A 19,516-nucleotide genomic window follows, 5' to 3' on the forward strand; every position below is an offset into this window, starting at 1 on the left:
ATATGCCCTGGCCTCACGCGTTACCTGCACTGTTGGATAAGGAGTCATGCTCCGGTTCATCTGCTCAAAGGCCTGCCCGCCACCCTCAGGGTTCCACGACGCCTGGGCGTTGTTGGCCGCTGCGGCTGCACTTTCCTTCTCTTGCCTCAAGTTGTTCCTCTGGATCTGCTGGCGGATGAGGAACTCGCGGAGTCTCTGCCGCTGATGGGAGGTAACCGGAGAGACAGGGAGCAGGCCGTTAGTCTGAGGGTCTCAAAAGGGGCAGCCGGATTGTACTTCAAGGCGGCCCAAAGTGTGGCGCCACAAAGGAAAATAAGCACAGGCTAGGCAAGCAAGGATTAATGGGAAGGAGCAGGATCTATAAGCCAAACAGGGTGCAAGTAAATCAAATCGTAATATATAGCCAGTCTGGCCTGCAGTGTGCAAGTGGTCAAAGAGCCAGGACTCCAGGGTTCTGTATTCAGTTTTTTGGTGTATGGAAATGTTTAGGTAAACAATTTAGTCAATCACACAAGTCAGAAAACATCCACTTCTCAGGAATCCAACATATTCCTAAAAACAGATTATGTATGCAGATATTTTCTAAAATATGTTCTGCTTTAATATGCAATAGTGCTGCAGGTGTGAGGTATTATTTAAAGGTAAAGGGACCCCTGACCGTTAAGTCCAGTCACGGAGGACTCTGGGGTTGCAGCGCTCATCTTGCTTTACTAGCCGAGGGAGTTGACGTTTGTCCGCAGATAGTGTTTCCGGGTCATGTGGCCAGTATGACTAAGCTGCTTCTGGCGAACCAGAGCAGCGCACAGAAATGCCGTTTACCTTCCCGCCGGAGCGGTACCTATTTATCTACTTGCACTTTGATGTGCTTTCGAACTGCTAGGCTGGCAGGAGCAGGGACCGAGCAACGGGAGCTCACCCCATTGCGGGGATTCGAACCACCGACCCTCCGATCGGCAAGCCCAAGGCTCAGTGGTTTACACCACAGCACCACCCGCGTTTCTCTGAGGTATTATTTAGGGACCAGGAATTCAGTTTACTGCGAGCTCAACATTGAGAGGGAATGGTATGAAAATGGCAATGCGATGGCACTTAAGACCTCTGAACTTAAGATTTCAAAAGCTGGACAGTAGCAACTGTTGATACGGTGCAAAAAAAAGAAGCCAAAAAAAGCAGACTGCTTCCACATGTGGTTGCCACGTTACCAAACTTTCATCACGTGTTTTGCAAAAAATGATTGTACAACTTCAAGCAAAATCACCCCTTGCTAATGTTAATGCATTTCTGGGCCTTCTTAAACGTTACACCAGATTTACTGTGCAATCAGAACTCTGGCTGCTGTTCTGCTGACTTTAAGGGAGCTTTACTCCCATGTTAAGTGGGATTAGGCTTGCACCCTTAGCTTCTAGAAAGAAACATGGGGTGGTCATGAACGAGCTAGAATGGTTTTTGCTGGAAATGTAAGGAGACGCTGGAAATGTAAGGAGATGCCTTCAAAACCAAAATGGCTGGGGAAAGTGTGGGCGACTCTGATAAAAGGGTGTCAAATCAATGGCGTTTGACGATCCTACAAATGCACTTGAATGTGTTGATGTAACATGAAGCTCAGCTGTTTTCACAAAGGACTCTGTGTCACTAGGTCAGTCATCACCATCATCATTTAAGATGCAATGAATGAAATATTATATACCATAACCAAATTCAGATCATTGCCGTCGTTAGGATTTAGGGACGGAACCTAGTGACAACCCATTGGAGGATTAGCATGGCATAGCACCCAAAGTGTGAGCTGGGCACTCCCTGGTTTGAACCTTGCCCTTAGCTAAAAACTGGGTAAGCTCACTGTAGTTAAGACGGCCTCTCAGCACTAGTTCCTGTAATCTGCAATATGAGGGCAACGCTGGCCTGCATTCAAGGGTTGGCTGCTTTATGAAATGATATCACAAGACATCAAAATGTTCTCAGGATCCAGGCCCTGGCCCAGCTTCTGCTCCAGGATCAGGCCTGCCCCCGTAGGGAAAAGGATGCTACAAGGCACGGGCCTACCTCTCCCATGAACTCCCCATCTCGCTCCCAAACTTCTACTTATTCTATTGGGACCCTATTCCATTACAGGAAATAACCTATTTGGACATCTGAAGGGCTTACGCCAACTTACCTGTTTAATTTAAGATGGATGTATTGGTGGTCATTGTGTTCTTAATGTGAGCTGACTGTGTTTTATGTTATTTTCTCTCTCTTTCCCTTTTATTATTTTTACTTTTTATTTTGACAAAGTAGTAATAATAAATAAATAAAAATGTGCACCCCCACCCACAAGACACCATTCCATCGTAACTATCCAGCCTCCCAAAATTTCAACACCTCTTGCGATGGTTTGACCCCTTTCTGTTTTAACAGCACAGATTCTACAAATACCTTCCGCATCTCCTCAAAAACATTTCTCCTGCATATTCCCCATCTTGCCTTAATAGCACATGTTAATTTATCATTAACTGCTATATCCCGCACCTCTTTATACCATTCTTCCATTTTATATTTCCCTTGCCCCTTCCACTTCCTAGCTATAATAACTCGTGCAGCTGTCGATAAATTTGTGAGCAAGTTCTTCCTGGCCTGTGAACCTTCCACCCCATCGTAAATTGACAATAATGCTACATCTGGACTTTCAGTCAGCTTTTTTTCCTGATTTCTGTTATCTCCTTAAACACCCTTTGCAAAAAAAATTGTGCTTACTTACACCCCCACCACATGTATAAGTCGCCCCCGTGTATAAGGCACCCCCTATTTTGGGGGACTCTAAATTAAGAAAATGGGGGGAGATTGCCCAGAGTTGTTGAGACACCAATCACACGTCCCCCCAACGCACTATCCATGTATAAGATGCCCACCAATTTTAAACAAAATTTTAAAATAAAAAATCCTCGTCTTATACACTGCGAAGTACGGTAGGTCCGGTTTCTTGGAATCCCTTCCAACATAACACAGAATGTTCCTGGTTTATTTGAGTTACTCTTACTGGTATTAAATGCCACCTCCAAATTAACTTAATAGTAATTTTTTTCTAAACCTATCCTCTGTTTTGTTTGTTTCTCTTACATTTGCTTTTATAAAATAATTTTAAAAACGAAACAAAACCCTATTTTGTCTCCTCTATCATTCTAAGCACCCGATTCTCCCATTTTCAGTTATGGGGTATCAGAGTTTTTAAGGGGCTAACCAACCTGGGATAGCAGGCTTGTTGGTTTTTGAATGTCTGCTCTAGATTTTTTTTCAATTTCGTTGTTCTATATGGGACAATGACAATACAGATTATCGTATCATATTGTACCTGAAGCCAAGTAGCAACCCTGCTTACCTGCCGAACTTTCTCCATCTCTGTCTGGGTGGCATTGCTGCCCATCGTCCCCTCCTGGCTGGCCGGCAGTTCCTGCAGCTCCCGGTTGGCGGCTCCGACCGCTCCCTCTTCCCTCTTGTCGCCTGAAGGCACCAGGCCTGTCCGCGGCAGGTAGGCCAAGGCGCCATCTTGTTGAGGTGGCGGCGGCTGGGGCAGAGCTGAGGGCGGGCGCAGCGGAGAGACGTTGTAGGAGTCTGCGGTGCCCTTGCTGGGGCCGAGGGGGCTCCCAGCTTGGTGGAACCCCGGCGAGGAGGCGTAGCTTGTGCTCTGGGGCTTGCCGGGGGCAAAATGGCTGTTGATGCCGTGGGAAGGGGAGCTCTTGAGCGGTTCGCTGGGAGGGAAGGTGAAGCGCATCTGCTGGGCCTGAGTGCTCGGGAAGACGCTTGCCCCAGGGGAGCGAGCGAATTGGGGCTGCGGGCCAGGCTTAGGGGGGGCTTCGGAGGAGGACGGCCCTGCCGGGAAGCCCCCAGTGGCAAGGGTATTATGGGAGCCGGGCATGGGCTTGAAGCCGGCCTCTGGCATCTGGGGGCGAGGGGGTTTGTGTAGGGGTGCGAAGGGGTCCCGCGACTGTGGCCGTGAAGGGGGGCGGGAATAGGGGTCCGGGGACTGGAAGCGTGGGGTCACCGGGGACTGGCAGAAGGCTTCATTGGAGAGTGGCCGGGGCGTGAGGGGAGACTGGGAGCTGGACTGGGATTGGGGGCTGGCGGGGACGCGTGAGAAAGGGTCGGAGGGCAAGGAGCGGGGTGGCAGGGCACAGCAGCTTTCCGGGGGTGGGGGCTGAGGCCTCGGCGTCAGGGGAGGCTGAGCGTAGGGGTCTTGGTACGGCGACTGGCGGTAGAGGTCAGCCTGGCTGGGGGGAGACGCGGCCAGAGGGTGGGCGTCGGGAGGCCTGTGCCCCAAGCCCGGGCTCTGTGGCTCGACCTGAGACTGGCGGGGAGTGAGTGGGGCCTTGAAAACATCCGGAGCCTTCATTTCGGCTAGGTGGTGAGCACCGGACGGCGAGTCGCCGTAGCTGCAGCCGTAGCTGGGGGAGCAAATCCCCGGCCCGGCCTCTTCCTTCTTGATGTCCAACCCTTTCTTCAGCTCCCCAAAAGGTGGAGGTGAGAGCAGGAGGGCAGCCCGCTGAGGGCTCCCGGGCACCGACAGGTTCTCCAAGGACCCAGTGGGGCAGCGGGGCTTGAGGAAGTGGTCTGGCGTGGAGGGCTGGTGCCTCGGGGTCCCCGGAGGGGTGGGCTGGAAGTCCCCGGGCTGCGGGGCCGGGCGAGGGTTCGGCAGGAGCGGAGACTGTCCGGAGGAAGAGGAGGACGAGGAGGACGACGACGAAGCAAAGCCAGCAGGCACTGTCGGGCTCTGGCCCACCGAGGAGGGAGAAGGGAAACCTGAATCTGGCGGGGGGCAGGCCACACCGTAGGGCTCGTGCAAAGGCACTGGAGCTGGGGGCTGGGCACTGGCGGCAGAAGAGGGGAGCTTGAGGAAGAGCTCGCTGGGTGACTCGACGCCACCGGACCCGCTGGGCAGAGCTGCGGCGTTGCTGACGTAGAGCGGCTGCCCTGGCACAGAGGCGGCGGGAGGAGGAGGGGGCAGCGGAGGTGGAGGAGGCGGCTGGGAGGCCGCGGTGGGCAGCGCCCCCTGCTGGGGCGGGATGCGCAAGTGTAGGGCCGGCCGGTCTGGCCTGCGCAGCACCTCGACTTTGGTCTGCTTGTTGATCTGGCTCTCGGCTTGCTGCGAAAGACAGAGGAGGAGGCGGAGCGTCAAAAGGGCGCTGTCAACACCCGGGCACACAAGACACCCATTTGGTGACACCTTCACACAAACACACAGTGAAAGGGGGAGGCACAGGGGGGGAAATCCAGGTGATGGGACATATTCTGTCCTCAGGGACAGGAGGGGAAGCATCTGAGATGCACCCAAAGGACCCTCAGAGAGGACCAAGAGTTTCTGCCCTCTTTACAGGGTTTCCAGAAAAGTACCTGTGCTAGTCTGTTGCAGCAATGCAAAGAATCTTGGGGGCCCCCTTAAAGACTAAATCTCACGTATGTTTTTCTAACTCCTGTCTCTCTGCTATCAAGGCTTCTGAACTGATTAACAAGAAAACCTATCGCATAAGAATCCTACACACGAAGGCAGCACAAATAATTTGGATTTTTCTTGGCGCAGGAACTAGTTCCACAGACAATTACACGGTGGTTCCCTACCTACTGGTTACGCCACCGCCCTTGGCTTACCTTCTGCACCTTGTTGATGCGATGGGCTGCCCGGTTATCTTTGGCCTTTTGCTGCAGAGAAAAAGCCCAAAATGAGAAAGGATGGCAGGAAAAACGGCCCCACCCCAAGGTTGGACCAATGCTCCTTTCCTAAATCACATAACTGGCCACTTTAAAAAAAAAAAATGTTTCATCATTTCACTTTGATTTTACATAGAGAGATACCTCGCGTTACGAACTTAATTTGTTCCAGAGGTCCGATCTTAACCCGAAACCGTTCTTAACCTGAGGTGTGCTTTTGCTAATGGAGCCTCCTGCTGCCGCCACGCGATTTCATTTCTCATCCTGAGGTAACCCGAGGTACTACTTCTGGGTTAGCGGTGTTTGTAACCTGAAGCGTTTGTAACCCGAGGTACCAATGTATAAGATAAAAGTAACTTTAAAAAAGGTAAAGGACCCCTGGACGGTTAAGTCCAGTCAAAGGCGACTATGGGGTTGCGGCGCTCATCTTGCTTTCAGGCCGAGGGAGCCGGCGTTTGTCCACAGACAGCTTTCCGGGTCATGTGGCCAGCAGGACTAAACCACTTCTGATGCAACGGGACACTGTGACTTGCAGTAATTTGCAGAGTGTGAATTAATTTATTTCTTCTTACACACAGGAGGCCATCCCCTTGAAATTAAACTGAATCCTGTATTCACGGGCCACTTACCAAGTATGGGGCTTTGTCTGGGGCCGGCACCTTTCTCCAGAGCTTCATGATCTGCTTGCAACGACTGGACCAATCTGCGGAGGGATGGGGGAAAAGGAGGAAAGAGAACGAGGCTTACATGCAGGCCCAAGACCTACCAAATCCAGAGATTTTGAACACCGGTTTGATATAAAGCTGAGGGAAAGAAGGCAAAGTGACAGACAGAAGCTTCTACAAAGGCCAGTGTGGTTTCAAGACTGTTTGAGACCCACATGCAAATCTGTGCAAATCCATCATCAAGTCCGGACAGTGAGGTCCAGCTCCGATGGCCTTCTGGCGGTTCCCTCACTGCGAGACATGAAGCTACAGGGAACCGAGAGGGCCTTCTCAGCAGTGGCGTCCTCCCTTCACATGTCAAGGAAATAAACAACTATCTGACTTTTAGAAGACACCTGAAGGCAGCCCTGTTTAGGGAAGTTTATCGGGAAGTTTTGTTACGTTTTTGTATGTGCTGGAAGCTGCCCACAGTGACTGGGGAAACCCAGTCAGATGGGCAGCATATTAAATAATAGCATCATAATCATTATTATGCAGAGCCGCAGAACATACCACCGCCCTCGCTGGCTAAGCGTCTTCTTTAGAGCATCACAGACTTCTACTGAGTGAGAGGCAGGAAGACAGGCCACTAGGCAGCTAGAATGGTGACTGGGAGTGGCCGCCAAAATGCTGACCTTTAAAGCCCTAAACAGCCTTGAAGGAGCATATCCACCCCTATCCTTCAAGCCCAGACACTGAGATCCAGCACCGAGGGCCTTCTGGCGGTTCCCTCCCTGCGAGAAGCGAAGTTACAAGGAACCAGGCAGTGGGCCTTCTTGGTAGTGGCACCCGCCCTGTGGAACGCCCTCCCACCAGATGTCAAAGAAATAAACAACTATCTGACTTTTAGCAGACATCTGAAGGCAGCCCAGTTTAGGGAAGTTTTTAATGTTTGATGTTCTATCGCTTTTATATTATTATTATTATTATTATTATCATTATCATTATCATTATTATTATTATCATCATCATCATCATCATTATTATTAATGTTCTGTTGGGAGCCACCCTGAGTGGCTGGGAAAACCCAGTCAGATGGGCAGAGTATACAGTGGTACCTCGCAAGACGAATGCCTCGCAAGACAAAAAACTCGCTAGACGAAAGGGTTTTCTGTTTTTTGAGCTGCTTCGCAAGACGATTTTCCCTATGGGCTTGCTTTGCAAGACGGAAACGTCTTGCAAGTTTGTTTCCTTTTTCTTAACACCGTTAATACAGTTGCGACTTGACTTCGAGGAGCAACTCATAGAACACGGTGTGGTAGCCTTTTTTGAGGTTTTTAAAGACTTTGGTGATTTCTGAAGCTTTTCCAAAACTTTCCCGACACCGTGCTTCGCAAGACGAAAAAAATCGCAAGACAACAAAACTCACGGAACGAATTAATTTCGTCTTGCGAGGCACCACTGTAAATAAATTGTTGTTGTTGTTGTTGTTGTGCCACAGGGGAGGAAGTGGGAGGGATAATAATACAGTGGACTCTCGGGTTGCAAACATGATCCATGCGGGAAGCATGTTTGCAACCCACAGCACCGCATCTGCGCGGGTCACAATTCAGCGCTTCTGCACATGCGCAAAGTGCGATTTAGTGCTTCTGCGAAAGCACCGAAACCGAGAAGTACCGTTCCGGTACTTCCAGGTTCAGCGCGGTGCGCAACCCGAATTCACACAACCCAAAGTGTCTGTAACCCATGTAAGGTATGACTGTAATATAATAATTTATTATTTATGCCCTGCCCATCTGGCTGGGTTTCCCCAGCCACTGCGGGCGGCTTCCAACAAAAGATTAAAAATAGATTAAAACATCAGTCATTAAAAACTTCTCTAAACAGGGAGGAAAGAGAAACAGAAACAGAAAGAGCCCACCCACCTGGGTAGTCTTGCTTGAGGTTGGGGAAGTTCATGTTGGCATAGAGGACGGGTGAGATGGTGGAGAGCTCTCCCAGCTCTTCATCTTTCTCCCAGCGCTGCAAGCTCCGCTGGTTGTACGACAGCCCGTCGCTCTCTCCCTCCGTGGTGGGCGTGGTGGGGGTGGACGCCGCAGAGCTGCTGGCCCAAGGGCTCTCTGGCTCACACTGCTCGGGGCTAAAGAAGCCACTCCTCTCCCTACATGGGCGAGGGGGGAGTAAGGAGAGAAACAAGGCGTGTTGGATAAAAGGTTCAGGGATACTGGCTAGATGGAATAGGTAAAGGTAAAGGGATCCCTGACCATTAGGTCCAGTCGTGACCGACTCTGGGGTTGCGGCGCTCATCTCGCTTTACTGGCCGAGAGAGCCAGCGTACAGCTTCCGGGTCATGTGGCCAGCATGACTAAGCCACTTCTGGCGAACCAGAGCAGCGCACGGAAACGCCGTTTACCTTCCCGCCGGAGCGGTACCTATTTATCTACTTGCACTTTGGTATGCTTTGAACTGCTAGGTTGACAGGAGCTGGGACTGAGCAACGGGAGCTCACCATGTCGCGGGGATTCGAACCACCGACCTTCTGATCGGCAAGCCCTAGGCTCTGTGGTTTAACCCACAACGCCACCCACGTCTCTTTGGATAGAATAGAAGAAGTGCCTAAACCCAAGGGGTGGGGGGAATCCTTCCAGGTGCGATTGGAGCCCAACTTCCACCACCACCCCAGCCATCACAAACAAGATCAAGAATGAGTTGGAGCCCAGAAACATCCAGAGGGCTCCACCGCCGGTGGTCTAAGAGAGAAGACGCCAGTGCGGGTGACCTACCTGCTATCAAGAAATGGGGACTGGCAAACCCCTGAGTAGGTCTCCATCGGCACAGCGGGTTGAAGGGGCCCAAGGGAGACCCCGGCGCCACCTAGAAACAAGAAGAGATGGATCACAGAGCTGGAATCAAGAGGTGCTTCTCCTCCCCACTGTTAGGGCGCGAGCTGCAAACTCTCGACGGGTTCCTTTCTTCGTCTCAGCAGAAGCGACTCAGAAAGTCTCCCTGCATCTTCGCAGTAGCAGAGTCCGGTGAATTCCCAAGACAGGAATAACACCCTCACCTTCCCAATTCTCCTCTAAAGTCTTTTATTATTTACAAGTTGCATATAGCGCAATGGGTCTACGTATAAAATAAGAAGCAGAGCGATATACAGATCTCTGCTCTCTTCAGGCATCCGGCCAGAGCGACAGGCTCACGGACACCTCACATCTTCTGGCAGGCACACGGACCATCACTGACTGCCTCTCACACTACTGCATCTCTCCTCCTCCAGACTAGCCCTGATAAGGACACCTGTGGCCGGCCAGAATTCTGGTTGCTAAGCAGATGTTGCCAAGCGTGCCTCAAGGATGCGTTTCAAGGCCGTGCTTCAAGGCTTGTTTCAAGCTTATTTTGGCAGCGCACCAAGACACCCACAACCCCAAAGACACACTGCTTTCTGTCCGGCAGCAGTTTCACGCAGGGGGTGTTGCCAGTCCCGCCGGGGATCAAACCTGGAACCGTCGGTACAAAAGGCACACAATCTACCACCCTTTCGCAAAAAACAAAGGCTTCCAAGCACACAAAGTGCAGGTGCTTTGGGCTGAAGTGATAAAAAGCCCGCAAAAAACAAACAACCCATTTGAACACTTATGATGTAGCAACAAAACCACCACCACTCAAACCACCCAAAAACTTGCCTTGCCTGGTTACTTGAATAAAATTCTCATATACCACATGCAAATACCCGCTTCCTATTTACTAGCCAAGTTGAAATAACTTCTTTCTACCTACCAGCCCTAGCGATGTACTATAGCTACGGCTGGCTGATATTATTGAAAAGCTCTGAGTATAACGGCTGCCTAAGTCCAACACCAATAGTTTGGACATCACAATGGAAGGTAAAAAGGTAAAGGACCCCTGGAGAGTTAAGTCCAGTCAAAGGTGACTCTGGGGTTGCGGCGCTCATCTCGCTTTTCAGGCTGAGGGAGCCGGCGTTTGTCTGCAGACAGCTTTCCGGGTCATGTGGCCAGCATGACTAAACCACTTCTGGCGCAATGGAACACCGTGATGGAAACCAAAACGAATGGAAATGCCGTTTACCTTCCCGCCACTTGTGTGCTTTCGAACTGCTAGGTTGGCAGGAGCTGGGACAGAGCAATGGGGGCTCACTCCATTGCAGGGATTCGAACAGCCGACCTTCTGATCAGCAAGCCCAAGAGGCTCAGTGGTTTAGACCACAGCGCCATCCACGTCCCATGTCACAATGTACAGAGCAGATAGAAAGCTGAGCTGGTTTTCATGTTGCATCGCCACTTATGTGATATTTATTTTATTTTTGTATGCGGCTAGGATATTTTTCAATACTTAGCAACATAAAAGTAAAGGTAAAGGGACCCCTGACCATTAGGTCCAGTTGTGGCCGACTCTGGGGTTGTGGCGCTCATCTTGCTTTATTGGCAGAGGGAGCCGGCATACAGCTTCCGGATCATGTGGCCAGCATGACTAAGCCACGAACCAGAGCAGTGCATGGAAACACCGTTTACCTTCCCGCTGGAGCGGTACCTATTTATCTACTTGCACTTTGACGTGCTTTCGAACTGCTAGGTGGCAGGAGCAGGGACCGAGCAACGGGAGTCCTAAGCCCTGTGGTTTAACCCACAGTGCCACCCGCGTCCCGGAACATAAAAGCACCATTAAGCAAAACATCTGAAGGGGGCGGGAGAGACAGAGAGGAAAATGTGACTCGTGGCCCACCAACCTGGGCGTGGAAGCTCACCTTGCAGGAAAGGCCTCTGGCCCAGCTGCGAGCGGCTCGGGTCCCGAAGGCCTCCGGCCTCAGCTTCCGCCCCAATGCAGTTGAGCTGCTGCTGCTGCTGCTGTTGCTGCTCTCGCTCTGCAGACCCCAGGACGTCTTTGAAGAGCTGCTGGACGTCCTTGCTCTCCATTTTGGGCAGCTCTGTGGGGAAAAGGGGGCGGGAAAGCCACAGTGGAACGACAGGCGGCAAAAGCCCGTCCAAGAGAGCAACCACCTCAGTCGGGTGGCGGAACCCATCGGTCTCCAGTAAGGGCAGGCTGAATTGCAAGCGGGGGAGGTTAAAATAGAGAGAGGTGCGCCGGTTATGGAGCAGCGACCGCGCTTCCTTTTCGTAGCCGCTAGCATCTACCCCTCATTCTAGAGCGGAGAGGAAGCCGAGGTTTCCCGACTCCCGGCCTCTCCCTTGCTTTCCACAGAGGGGTAGATCCTTGGCAGGGAGATGGGGGGGCAGAAGGGTCTATTCAAAGGGCCCGCCTGACCTTCAGTGGGGATTTTGTCAAGGTCGGAGCTGAGCACCCCCTCCCCCGGGGGTGTGGCTGGGTTCTCGGCACCTGTAGGGTCTGGAGAGGTCTTGGGCACCATCTGCTCTTCTGTGCCTGCAGGAGCAAAAACAAGAAGACCGCCGCCAAGCCCATCAGCGCAGGGACAGGGAAGGTGTCTGCGCTCCCAAAAACGCGCCGGGAAGGATCATCTCCTCCGCTGGAAGCAGGGAGATAAACCCGCCTCGCTACACTTGCAGCGATACGGGAAGCAACCCGGGTAACTTTGCTTCCACCTCGCTTGCAGCTTGGCATCATTACCGTGGCAGCTGACACAGGCCAAGGAAGCAAGGCACTCCCTTCTGACGTTCCAAGTAAAAAAACCAGAAGCCTTTCTATTAGGAATTATAGGTACCGACACTCCAAAGGAACAGAAAAGACTATGTATGCAACAACAGCAGCACGGATGCTACTAGCCCAGAGATGGAAAGAAGGAAGAGTCCGTACCAGAGAGGAATGGCAAACTAAGCTGTTAGACTATGGTGAAATGGCAAAACTGACTCAGAGACCAAGAAGACAAGAAATTCAAGAAAGAATGGGGAAAGTTTATAATTTATTTAGGAGATCACTGTGAGCAGATGAAAACGTTAGCAGGATTTTAATCTCACTTGTAATGTAACAAATATGTACTATGGACAATATGAATAGGTACAAAACATAGACTATGAAATAATATGCAGTTGGGAATGTTGACAATAGAACCCATGGGGTGGGGAGTCTTGCGATTCAGAGAAATCTCATTTTATGGATATGTATTTGGTGTTGTAATTAATTTGTATTGGTAGAATCAAATAAAAATTATTTCAAAAAGGGAGGGGCCATTAGCAATGGCAAGAATCAGGTGCTCTGATACGGGCCTACTCTTCGACTGATCTCTGCTCCTTTTTGCATCAGCGGAGAATTCCTCCCAATGAGGGTGGGCTGCTGGGAACATGTTACGGCCGGTGCTTCCCTAAGTGACTCCTTTTGCTGTGTGTTGCCTTCCCGACGGAATCAAAAGAAGAAGGGAGGAAAACACCAGAGCACACTGCATAATTCCAATTATTATAAGATTACGTCAGCATTGGAAATACGTGCAAATTTATTTTACTGGATATCATGGATTTAGGGACACAGCTCTCATTGGTACCTTTTAAAATTTGCATCACATTTCCGGTTTTCATTTTAAAGTTTGTTTTAGCAGCATTTTAAGCAGTACTTACTTCCCAGGGCATTAACAGCAATTCCCCAACCTGGTTTTGGGCGAGGCAAATAGCTTTGGTGGGGGAGACCTGGAGTGTGCCGTTAGGAGTAAGAGGTCCAATAGAATCTGGGGTACACCATGTCTGACCCAACACAGGGCAACTCGAGTTTCTCAAAAGTGCAAGGAAGTGGTCACTTCAGAACAGGGACAAGTCCCTTCCTGGCACCTTCTACGGTCAGTTTGCCACAACTGGATTTAGACAATGTAAATCACAGGGTTTTGAACATGCCAATTAAAATGTGAGCTCGTTTACACACAGCCACAAAATTTATTCACCTCATATACACAAGGCCTAAAAAACCAGAGCATTATCAGGGTTCGGGGAGACAAAACTTAACCCCGCTCTGGTTGACTTTTGAGATTTTAGGAAAGCAATTTACAACTAAAGGTAAAGGACCCCTGGACGGTTAAGTCCAGTCAAAGGCGACTATGGGGTTGCGGACCTCATCTCGCTTTCAGGCCAAGGGAGCCGGCGTTTCTCCACAGACAGCTTTCCAGGTCATGTGGCCAGCATGACTAAACCGCTTCTGGTACAACGGGACACCATGACGGCAGCCAGAACACATCAAAATGCCGTTTACCTTCCCGCCACAGTGGTACCTATTTATCTATTTGCACTGGCCTGCTTTCGAACTGCTAGGTTGGCAGGAGCTGGGACAGAGCAACAGGAGATCACTCCGTCATGGGGATTCAAACCGCCAACCTTCTGACTGGCAAGTACAAGAGGCTCAGTGGTTTAGATCACAGAGCCACCCGCATTCCCACCTTTGACATAGTCACCTTTGACTGGACTTAACCGTCCAGGGGTTCTTTACTTTTACCTAAACCACAATTACATTACACTGTGCAGATTAACACAGGACTAAATGTGCTAAAAGAAGCTGCTTCGTGTTCTTCCTAGCAACCTAGCACAGCCCCCTCATAAGTCAGAAGCATACCCCCCCCCCCAGCTTTTACGCTCCTCTGAAGAACTCGTACTCACCGGTATTTTCAGTCTTGGCATCAGCAGTTTTCAAGTTGTTTTCTGGGGCTACTGCCTCCCTGCTGTCAACACATTCATCCCCTGGAAGAAGAGGGTTTTTTTGTCGAACCAAGGTCTAGGACTGGCGGCCAAGCTGACCCCAAAGATGTGGTGGGCAGCTGGAAGCGAGCATCTTCTGCTTACTGCCAGCAGACCAATGGATTCGCTGAACGCTTTAATCTGATGCCGGGGCAAATGATTGAGGCGTATGTGACTAGACATCCATCAAACTGGGATCAAGCTTCGCCTTGTCTGTTGTTTGGTTATCGTGAAGTGCCCCAGGAAAGTTTTGACTGCTCTCCAACCGGTGAGGGGCAAAGGTAAGTTCCTGCACTTAGCCAGGAAGAACCAGATGCACAAATATAGGATGGGGGATACCTGGTTTACTAGCAGTACCTGTGAAAAGGATCTAGAGGTCTTGGTGGACCTCAAGCTTTCTATGATCAACAGTGTGATGCAGCAGCAAAAAAAGCAAACTCTATTCTAATAAATCTACTTCAACTAGAGATCTGTTTACTGAGGGTAAAGCCTGGGTACTGAATCCAGTTCCTCACCTCCTGGGTTACACAAAGCTGTGTAACTTGGCTGAGCTGAAGCTCAGGTAGCAGAAGGTTCGGCTTTTTTTAATTGCTCCTGCTCCTTTTGAATCTCAGGAGTGTCTGGTAAGTTATTTCAGCTTATGTCTTTATATGTTCTGCCCTTGCACTTGGAGACCTTTGCATTTCAAGTCACTGACAATTCGAATAAGCACAGCTCATACCTTTGGGCTGAACCGAAGGGTCTTTCCCGTCCACCGGTCCTTTCTGAAGCATGCTGAAATCCACCTTGGGCCTGGGAGCCCCCTGGCCAACGGGAGGGTGGGCAGTTCCGTCCCCACCCACACCGCCGGCTGCCAGCAGTGCCTTTCTGCTCAGGTCTAGGAGGGCCTTTCCAAAAAAGGCTTCCTGTCAAAAGAGGTGAGAGAAGGAACCGAAAGAACAGAATGAGATGGTATATTCCGAGTAAAAAAACTGGGCCTCCCTGGAAAGCTAACCTCCAACCCCTCTGGCCCAAAATGAACAAAAGCACACACGCAAACTCTATTTGCTCATACAGTGGTACCTTGGTTCTTGAATGGCTTGGCTCTAGAACATACAGTGGTACCTCTAGATACGAACGGGATCCATTTCGGAGCCCCGTTCGCATCTAGAGGTAAATGTATCTAGCGACGGCACGTCTGCGCACGCGCGTGTTGCATTTCTCCGCTTCTGAGCATGATGTCGTTTCGAGCATCTGCGCATGCGCAAGCGACGAAACCCGGAAGTAACACGCTCCATTACTTCCGGGTTGCCGCGGAACGCAACTCGAATTCGCTCAACTCGAAGCGTATTTAACCCGAGGTATGACTGTATTGGCTCCCCAATGCCAATAAGTGTTCCAGTTTGCAAATATTTCTTCGAAGCCGAATGTCCAGCGCGGCTTCCGCTTGGGAACAGGAAGCTTTTGCAGCCAATTGGAAGCTGCGCCTTGGTTTTCGAACAGTTTTGTGAGTCAAATGGACTCCTGGGATGGATTAAATTCGAGAAACAAGGTTCCACTGCATTAGGCAAAATTAATTCCTATTTTTTCTCCCTCTATTCCCTTTGGAAGAAATTCTGCGCTTGCCAGACCCACCCCCACCCCCACCCTTGGGAATGAATTGCAAGAATGAAATTGTATCTGTAGGCTTGGCACAGTATTACTGATTAGCAGCAGCAGCAGCAGCAGCAACTCACACAAATGGCAAGGTGTTCTCATTCTCCATAGCCGTCTTTTAAAGATAAATTGCCAAAAGACAAGATTCTACAGCCTAATTAGACTATACTGTCATTGGGTTGCTGTTTTTATTTTGATGATATACATACAGTGGATGCTCGGATTGCGAACGTGATCCGTGAGGGAAGCACGTTCGCAATCCGCAGCGCTGTGTCTGCGCACGCGCAGGTTGCAATTTGGTGCTTCTGCGCATGAGCAAGCGTCGAAACCCGGAAGTAACCCGTTCTGGTACTTCCGGGTTCGGCGCGGTGTGCAACCCGAAATCGCACAACCCAAAGCGTCTGTGACCCGAGGTATGACTGTATTGTGGTTGCATATTTTCATTTTCTTCTGTGAACCACGCTGAGGCCTCCTGTATAGGGCGGTACAGACCTCCGGAACAAATTAAGTTCGTAACTAGAGGTACAGTGGTGCCCCGCAAGACGAATGCCTCGCAAGACGGAAAACTCGCTAGACGAAAGAGTTTTCCGTTTTGGAGGTGCTTCGCAAAACAAATCTCCTATGGGCTTGCTTCGCAAGACGAAAATGTCTTGCGAGTTCCTGCGGGTTTTTTTTCCCTCCCCCCCCTTTTTCTAAGCCGCTAAGCCGCTTATCAGCTGATCCGATAAGCCGCTAAAAGCCGCTAATAGCGCTAATCCGCTAATCCGTCAATGGGCTTGCTTCGCAAGACGAAAAAACCGCTAGACGAAGAGAATCACAGAACGGATTCTTTTCGTCTTGCGAGGCACCACTGTACCACTGTATATAAATTCAATCAATCAATATTATACATTTTGGGTTAGGGGTCTGTACCTCACTTCAGCCTGTACCTCACTTATATAATTATTATTCAGCAACTCTAATAAGAGTAAGAGCTGTCTGACAGTGGAACGGTCTACCTTGGGAGGCTGCAGACTCTCCTTGGAAACAGAGGTTTTTAAGCAGAGGTTGGGTGCCCACCTGTCCTGGATGCTTTAGCTGAGATTCCTGCATTGCAGGGGGCTGGACTAGATGAGCTGGGGGGTCCCATCCAACTCTGAATATTCTATTATTCTACTCTGCTTTTGCAAACCTTCAGTCTGCAACTGAACATCTCACCGCACAACTGTCCACAACTTCCTCCCCTTCCCAGTTTGGACAGCAGAGCTTCCGAATGAAACCGAGAAGCAAAACGGCACCTGGCCGCACTTAAGGGAGAAGCGTTTTCTCCTCCAGTCCACGAAGGTAACCAATCAACCTGCATGTCCCTCTTACCTGAAGGTAGGCAGGGAACATGTCCTCCAGCTTGCTCTTCTTCCTGCCCCGCCGTTTCTTCTTCTCATCACCCTCAACCACTCCCTGCTCAGCGATGCCCTCTGCGGGGACTTCAGCAGGCGGGTTGGGTTGAGCCCCTGGCGTGGAGGCAAGTTTGAGCAGATATGAGCGTCTCTTTGAATTTCAGATAAGCAAGGCTGGGAGCAGCGAGCGAACCAGCTCTCCGGATTTCAGGCTACTTTTACGGCTGCGGTGGGGAACCTGCAGTCCCCTCCAGACTGGGCTAGACCACCACCCCCATCGGGTTTGAAACTGACAGCCTGCTGCCCGTTGAAAGAAAATTCTATGAAAATGATGTGCTGTTGGTATTTGACACATAGTAAAGCAGCAAAAATGTGCAGAGCCAGTTCAAATGTGTGTTGGAAATGTAAAAAGAAAGAAGGTGCTTTCTATCGTATGTGGTGGTCATGTGGGGTGGTAAAAGCATTCTGGGAAATGATACACAATTGGGGGGGGGGGAAAGGTTTAAGATAATTTTTGTCAAAAAACCAGAGGCTTTTTTGTTAGGAAGTATAGGTGTGGAACTACCATAATAAAAGACTGTCAAATAAAAATATTTGATAAACATGATGTATAAATCTTTGTTTCTCTTTTCTTTTTTCATTTTTTTTCTTGTTTTTACGTCGTGATGGGGGTTTTTTGTACTTAACTTTGTTATACCTACCTTCATTGTATGTTTTTATTTTAATAAAGATTTATTTTAAAAAGGAAAAGAAAAGACTGTTTATGTATGCAATGACAGCAGCAAGGATGCTTTTAGCCCAGAGATGGGAAGAAGAAAAAGTACCGACCACAGAAGAATGGCAGACCAAGCTGATGGAATATGCTGAAATGGCAAGACTGACGGGAAAGATCAGAAACCAGGAAGACCAAGTATTTGTGAAAGACTGGAATAACTTTTTAACATATCTGAGAGACCAGTGTAAGCAGTTGAAATCACTGGCAGGAATATGATGACACTTGTAAAGTAACATGAACTCTGGATATGATGGATATATAATAGACAGACTACAGTAAAAGATACGAGGGGGAAATTTAGAAACAGAACCCATGGAGGGATGGAGGGAGGGAGGTCTGAAGGTTCGAGAGAAACTTTTCCTGGTTTTTGTTTTGTTTTGTATGTACAATCTTCTGCATGTTTGAAAACTTGGTGCAGCTAACTAAATAGATGCAAAAAGCACCTCATTTCAATAGCAAAATTTTGGATGTGGGATTCTCAGACTGTGGACTGAGAAATACATGGAAAGAGTTTTGTTTTCAAAGACATATCCCACTGTTAAGATACTAAAGTAAGAAACAACATCCCGTACCAACCCAAGCAACGAATAAAGGTAAAGGTAAAGGGACCCCTGACCATTTAGGTCCAGTCGTGGCCAACTCTGGGGTTGCGGCGCTCATCTCGCTTTATTGGCCGAGGGAGCCGGAGTACAGCTTCTGGGTCATGTGGCCAGCATGACTGAGCCGCTTCTGGCGAACCAGAGCAGCGCACGGAAACGCCATTTACCTTCCCACAGGAGTGGTATCTATTTATCTACTTGTACTTTGACGTGGTTTCGAACTGCTAAGTTGGCAGGAGCAGGGACCGAGCAAAGGGAGCTCACCCCGTCACGGGGATTCGAACCACCGACCTTCCGATCGGCAAGTCCTAGGCTCTGTGGTTTGACCCACAGCGCCACAATGAATACGGGGGAACAAAATACACAAGCAGTGCCCTTACCCTCCTCTGGATGTCCCTCAGCACCTGTCGACTCGCGAGAGGCTTCTGCCAAGGCGGCTGAGCCCTTTTTCAAGCGGGTGTGGGATTTCCGCTGCCGCACCATGAACCCTCCGATACCTGTCCCAGGGCAGAGGAGAGGCGAGTCAACAAGACGAGAAGGGACCATTTCTGCTCCAAAGGCCTGGCCCAGGCACACAACACTCACCTGGGCGATATGGCTTCCGCTTCCGCTTCTTGACCTCCTCAGAGTCTTCCAGAAGACCCTTCGCCAAATCGGCCTCGGCTGCGGCTTCCCTCTCCGGGGTAGCAGGGGCTTCCAATTTGATCTCGCACTCCATGTGTTCAACGCTGACTGCAGGCGGACAAGGAATGAGAATATGGGCGAATGCAATATTCCTTACCCAAAGGAACCTCAGTATAATTTTCCCCATGGAATACGATTCCGCACGAGCACCAGTCCTCCTTTCTGTTGCATCACGCATGCGCCTTTGTGTGCTGTGTGCAGGCACCTAACTGAACTCTCACATACATTTGCACATGTACACACACACACACACGCAACTTGCCAACCCCAGGAACAGTATGTGGAAGGTTACCAGATAAGTCTCTCTCCCCTGTATTCCTCCTCAAATAGTTCCCAGGTCCATAAAAGCAACACTTCTGGACTTTCAGTTTCTTGAAATTTGGGACCTTGGACAACTTGATCTACAAAAGCACCCCACATTTGCTTCTACACCACTATCAACGACCACCACCGAGACTTCTGCATCATATACGCTCCCTCA

At 49.9% G+C, this 19,516-nt stretch overlaps 1 protein-coding gene across 13 annotated transcripts in view; it reads right to left on the reverse strand.

Annotated features, from left to right (window-relative positions):
- KMT2D (lysine methyltransferase 2D) overlaps positions 1 to 19,516 on the reverse strand; it is a 112,611-nt gene that overhangs the window by 40,118 nt on the left and 52,977 nt on the right. For 11 of the 13 annotated variants that reach the window (XM_081181188.1, XM_081181195.1, XM_081181199.1 and 8 more), the window contains 13 exons: positions 18,937 to 19,083; positions 18,732 to 18,848; positions 16,955 to 17,091; positions 14,688 to 14,871; positions 13,889 to 13,969; positions 11,604 to 11,720; positions 11,086 to 11,265; positions 9,107 to 9,197; positions 8,249 to 8,484; positions 6,309 to 6,382; positions 5,620 to 5,670; positions 3,356 to 5,116; positions 25 to 201 (listed from right to left, as the gene is read on the reverse strand). In XM_081181188.1, the coding sequence (XP_081037314.1) occupies positions 25 to 201; positions 3,356 to 5,116; positions 5,620 to 5,670; positions 6,309 to 6,382; positions 8,249 to 8,484; positions 9,107 to 9,197; positions 11,086 to 11,265; positions 11,604 to 11,720; positions 13,889 to 13,969; positions 14,688 to 14,871; positions 16,955 to 17,091; positions 18,732 to 18,848; positions 18,937 to 19,083 (3,353 nt within the window). The remainder of the gene's footprint in view (positions 1 to 24; positions 202 to 3,355; positions 5,117 to 5,619; positions 5,671 to 6,308; positions 6,383 to 8,248; positions 8,485 to 9,106; positions 9,198 to 11,085; positions 11,266 to 11,603; positions 11,721 to 13,888; positions 13,970 to 14,687; positions 14,872 to 16,954; positions 17,092 to 18,731; positions 18,849 to 18,936; positions 19,084 to 19,516) is intronic. The other 2 variants (XM_081181189.1, XM_081181191.1) reach the window with 2 other exon arrangements.

The sequence above is a fragment of the Podarcis bocagei genome (assembly GCF_964188305.1).
Source record: "Podarcis bocagei genome assembly, chromosome: 2".
Taxonomy (NCBI): domain Eukaryota; kingdom Metazoa; phylum Chordata; class Lepidosauria; order Squamata; family Lacertidae; genus Podarcis; species Podarcis bocagei.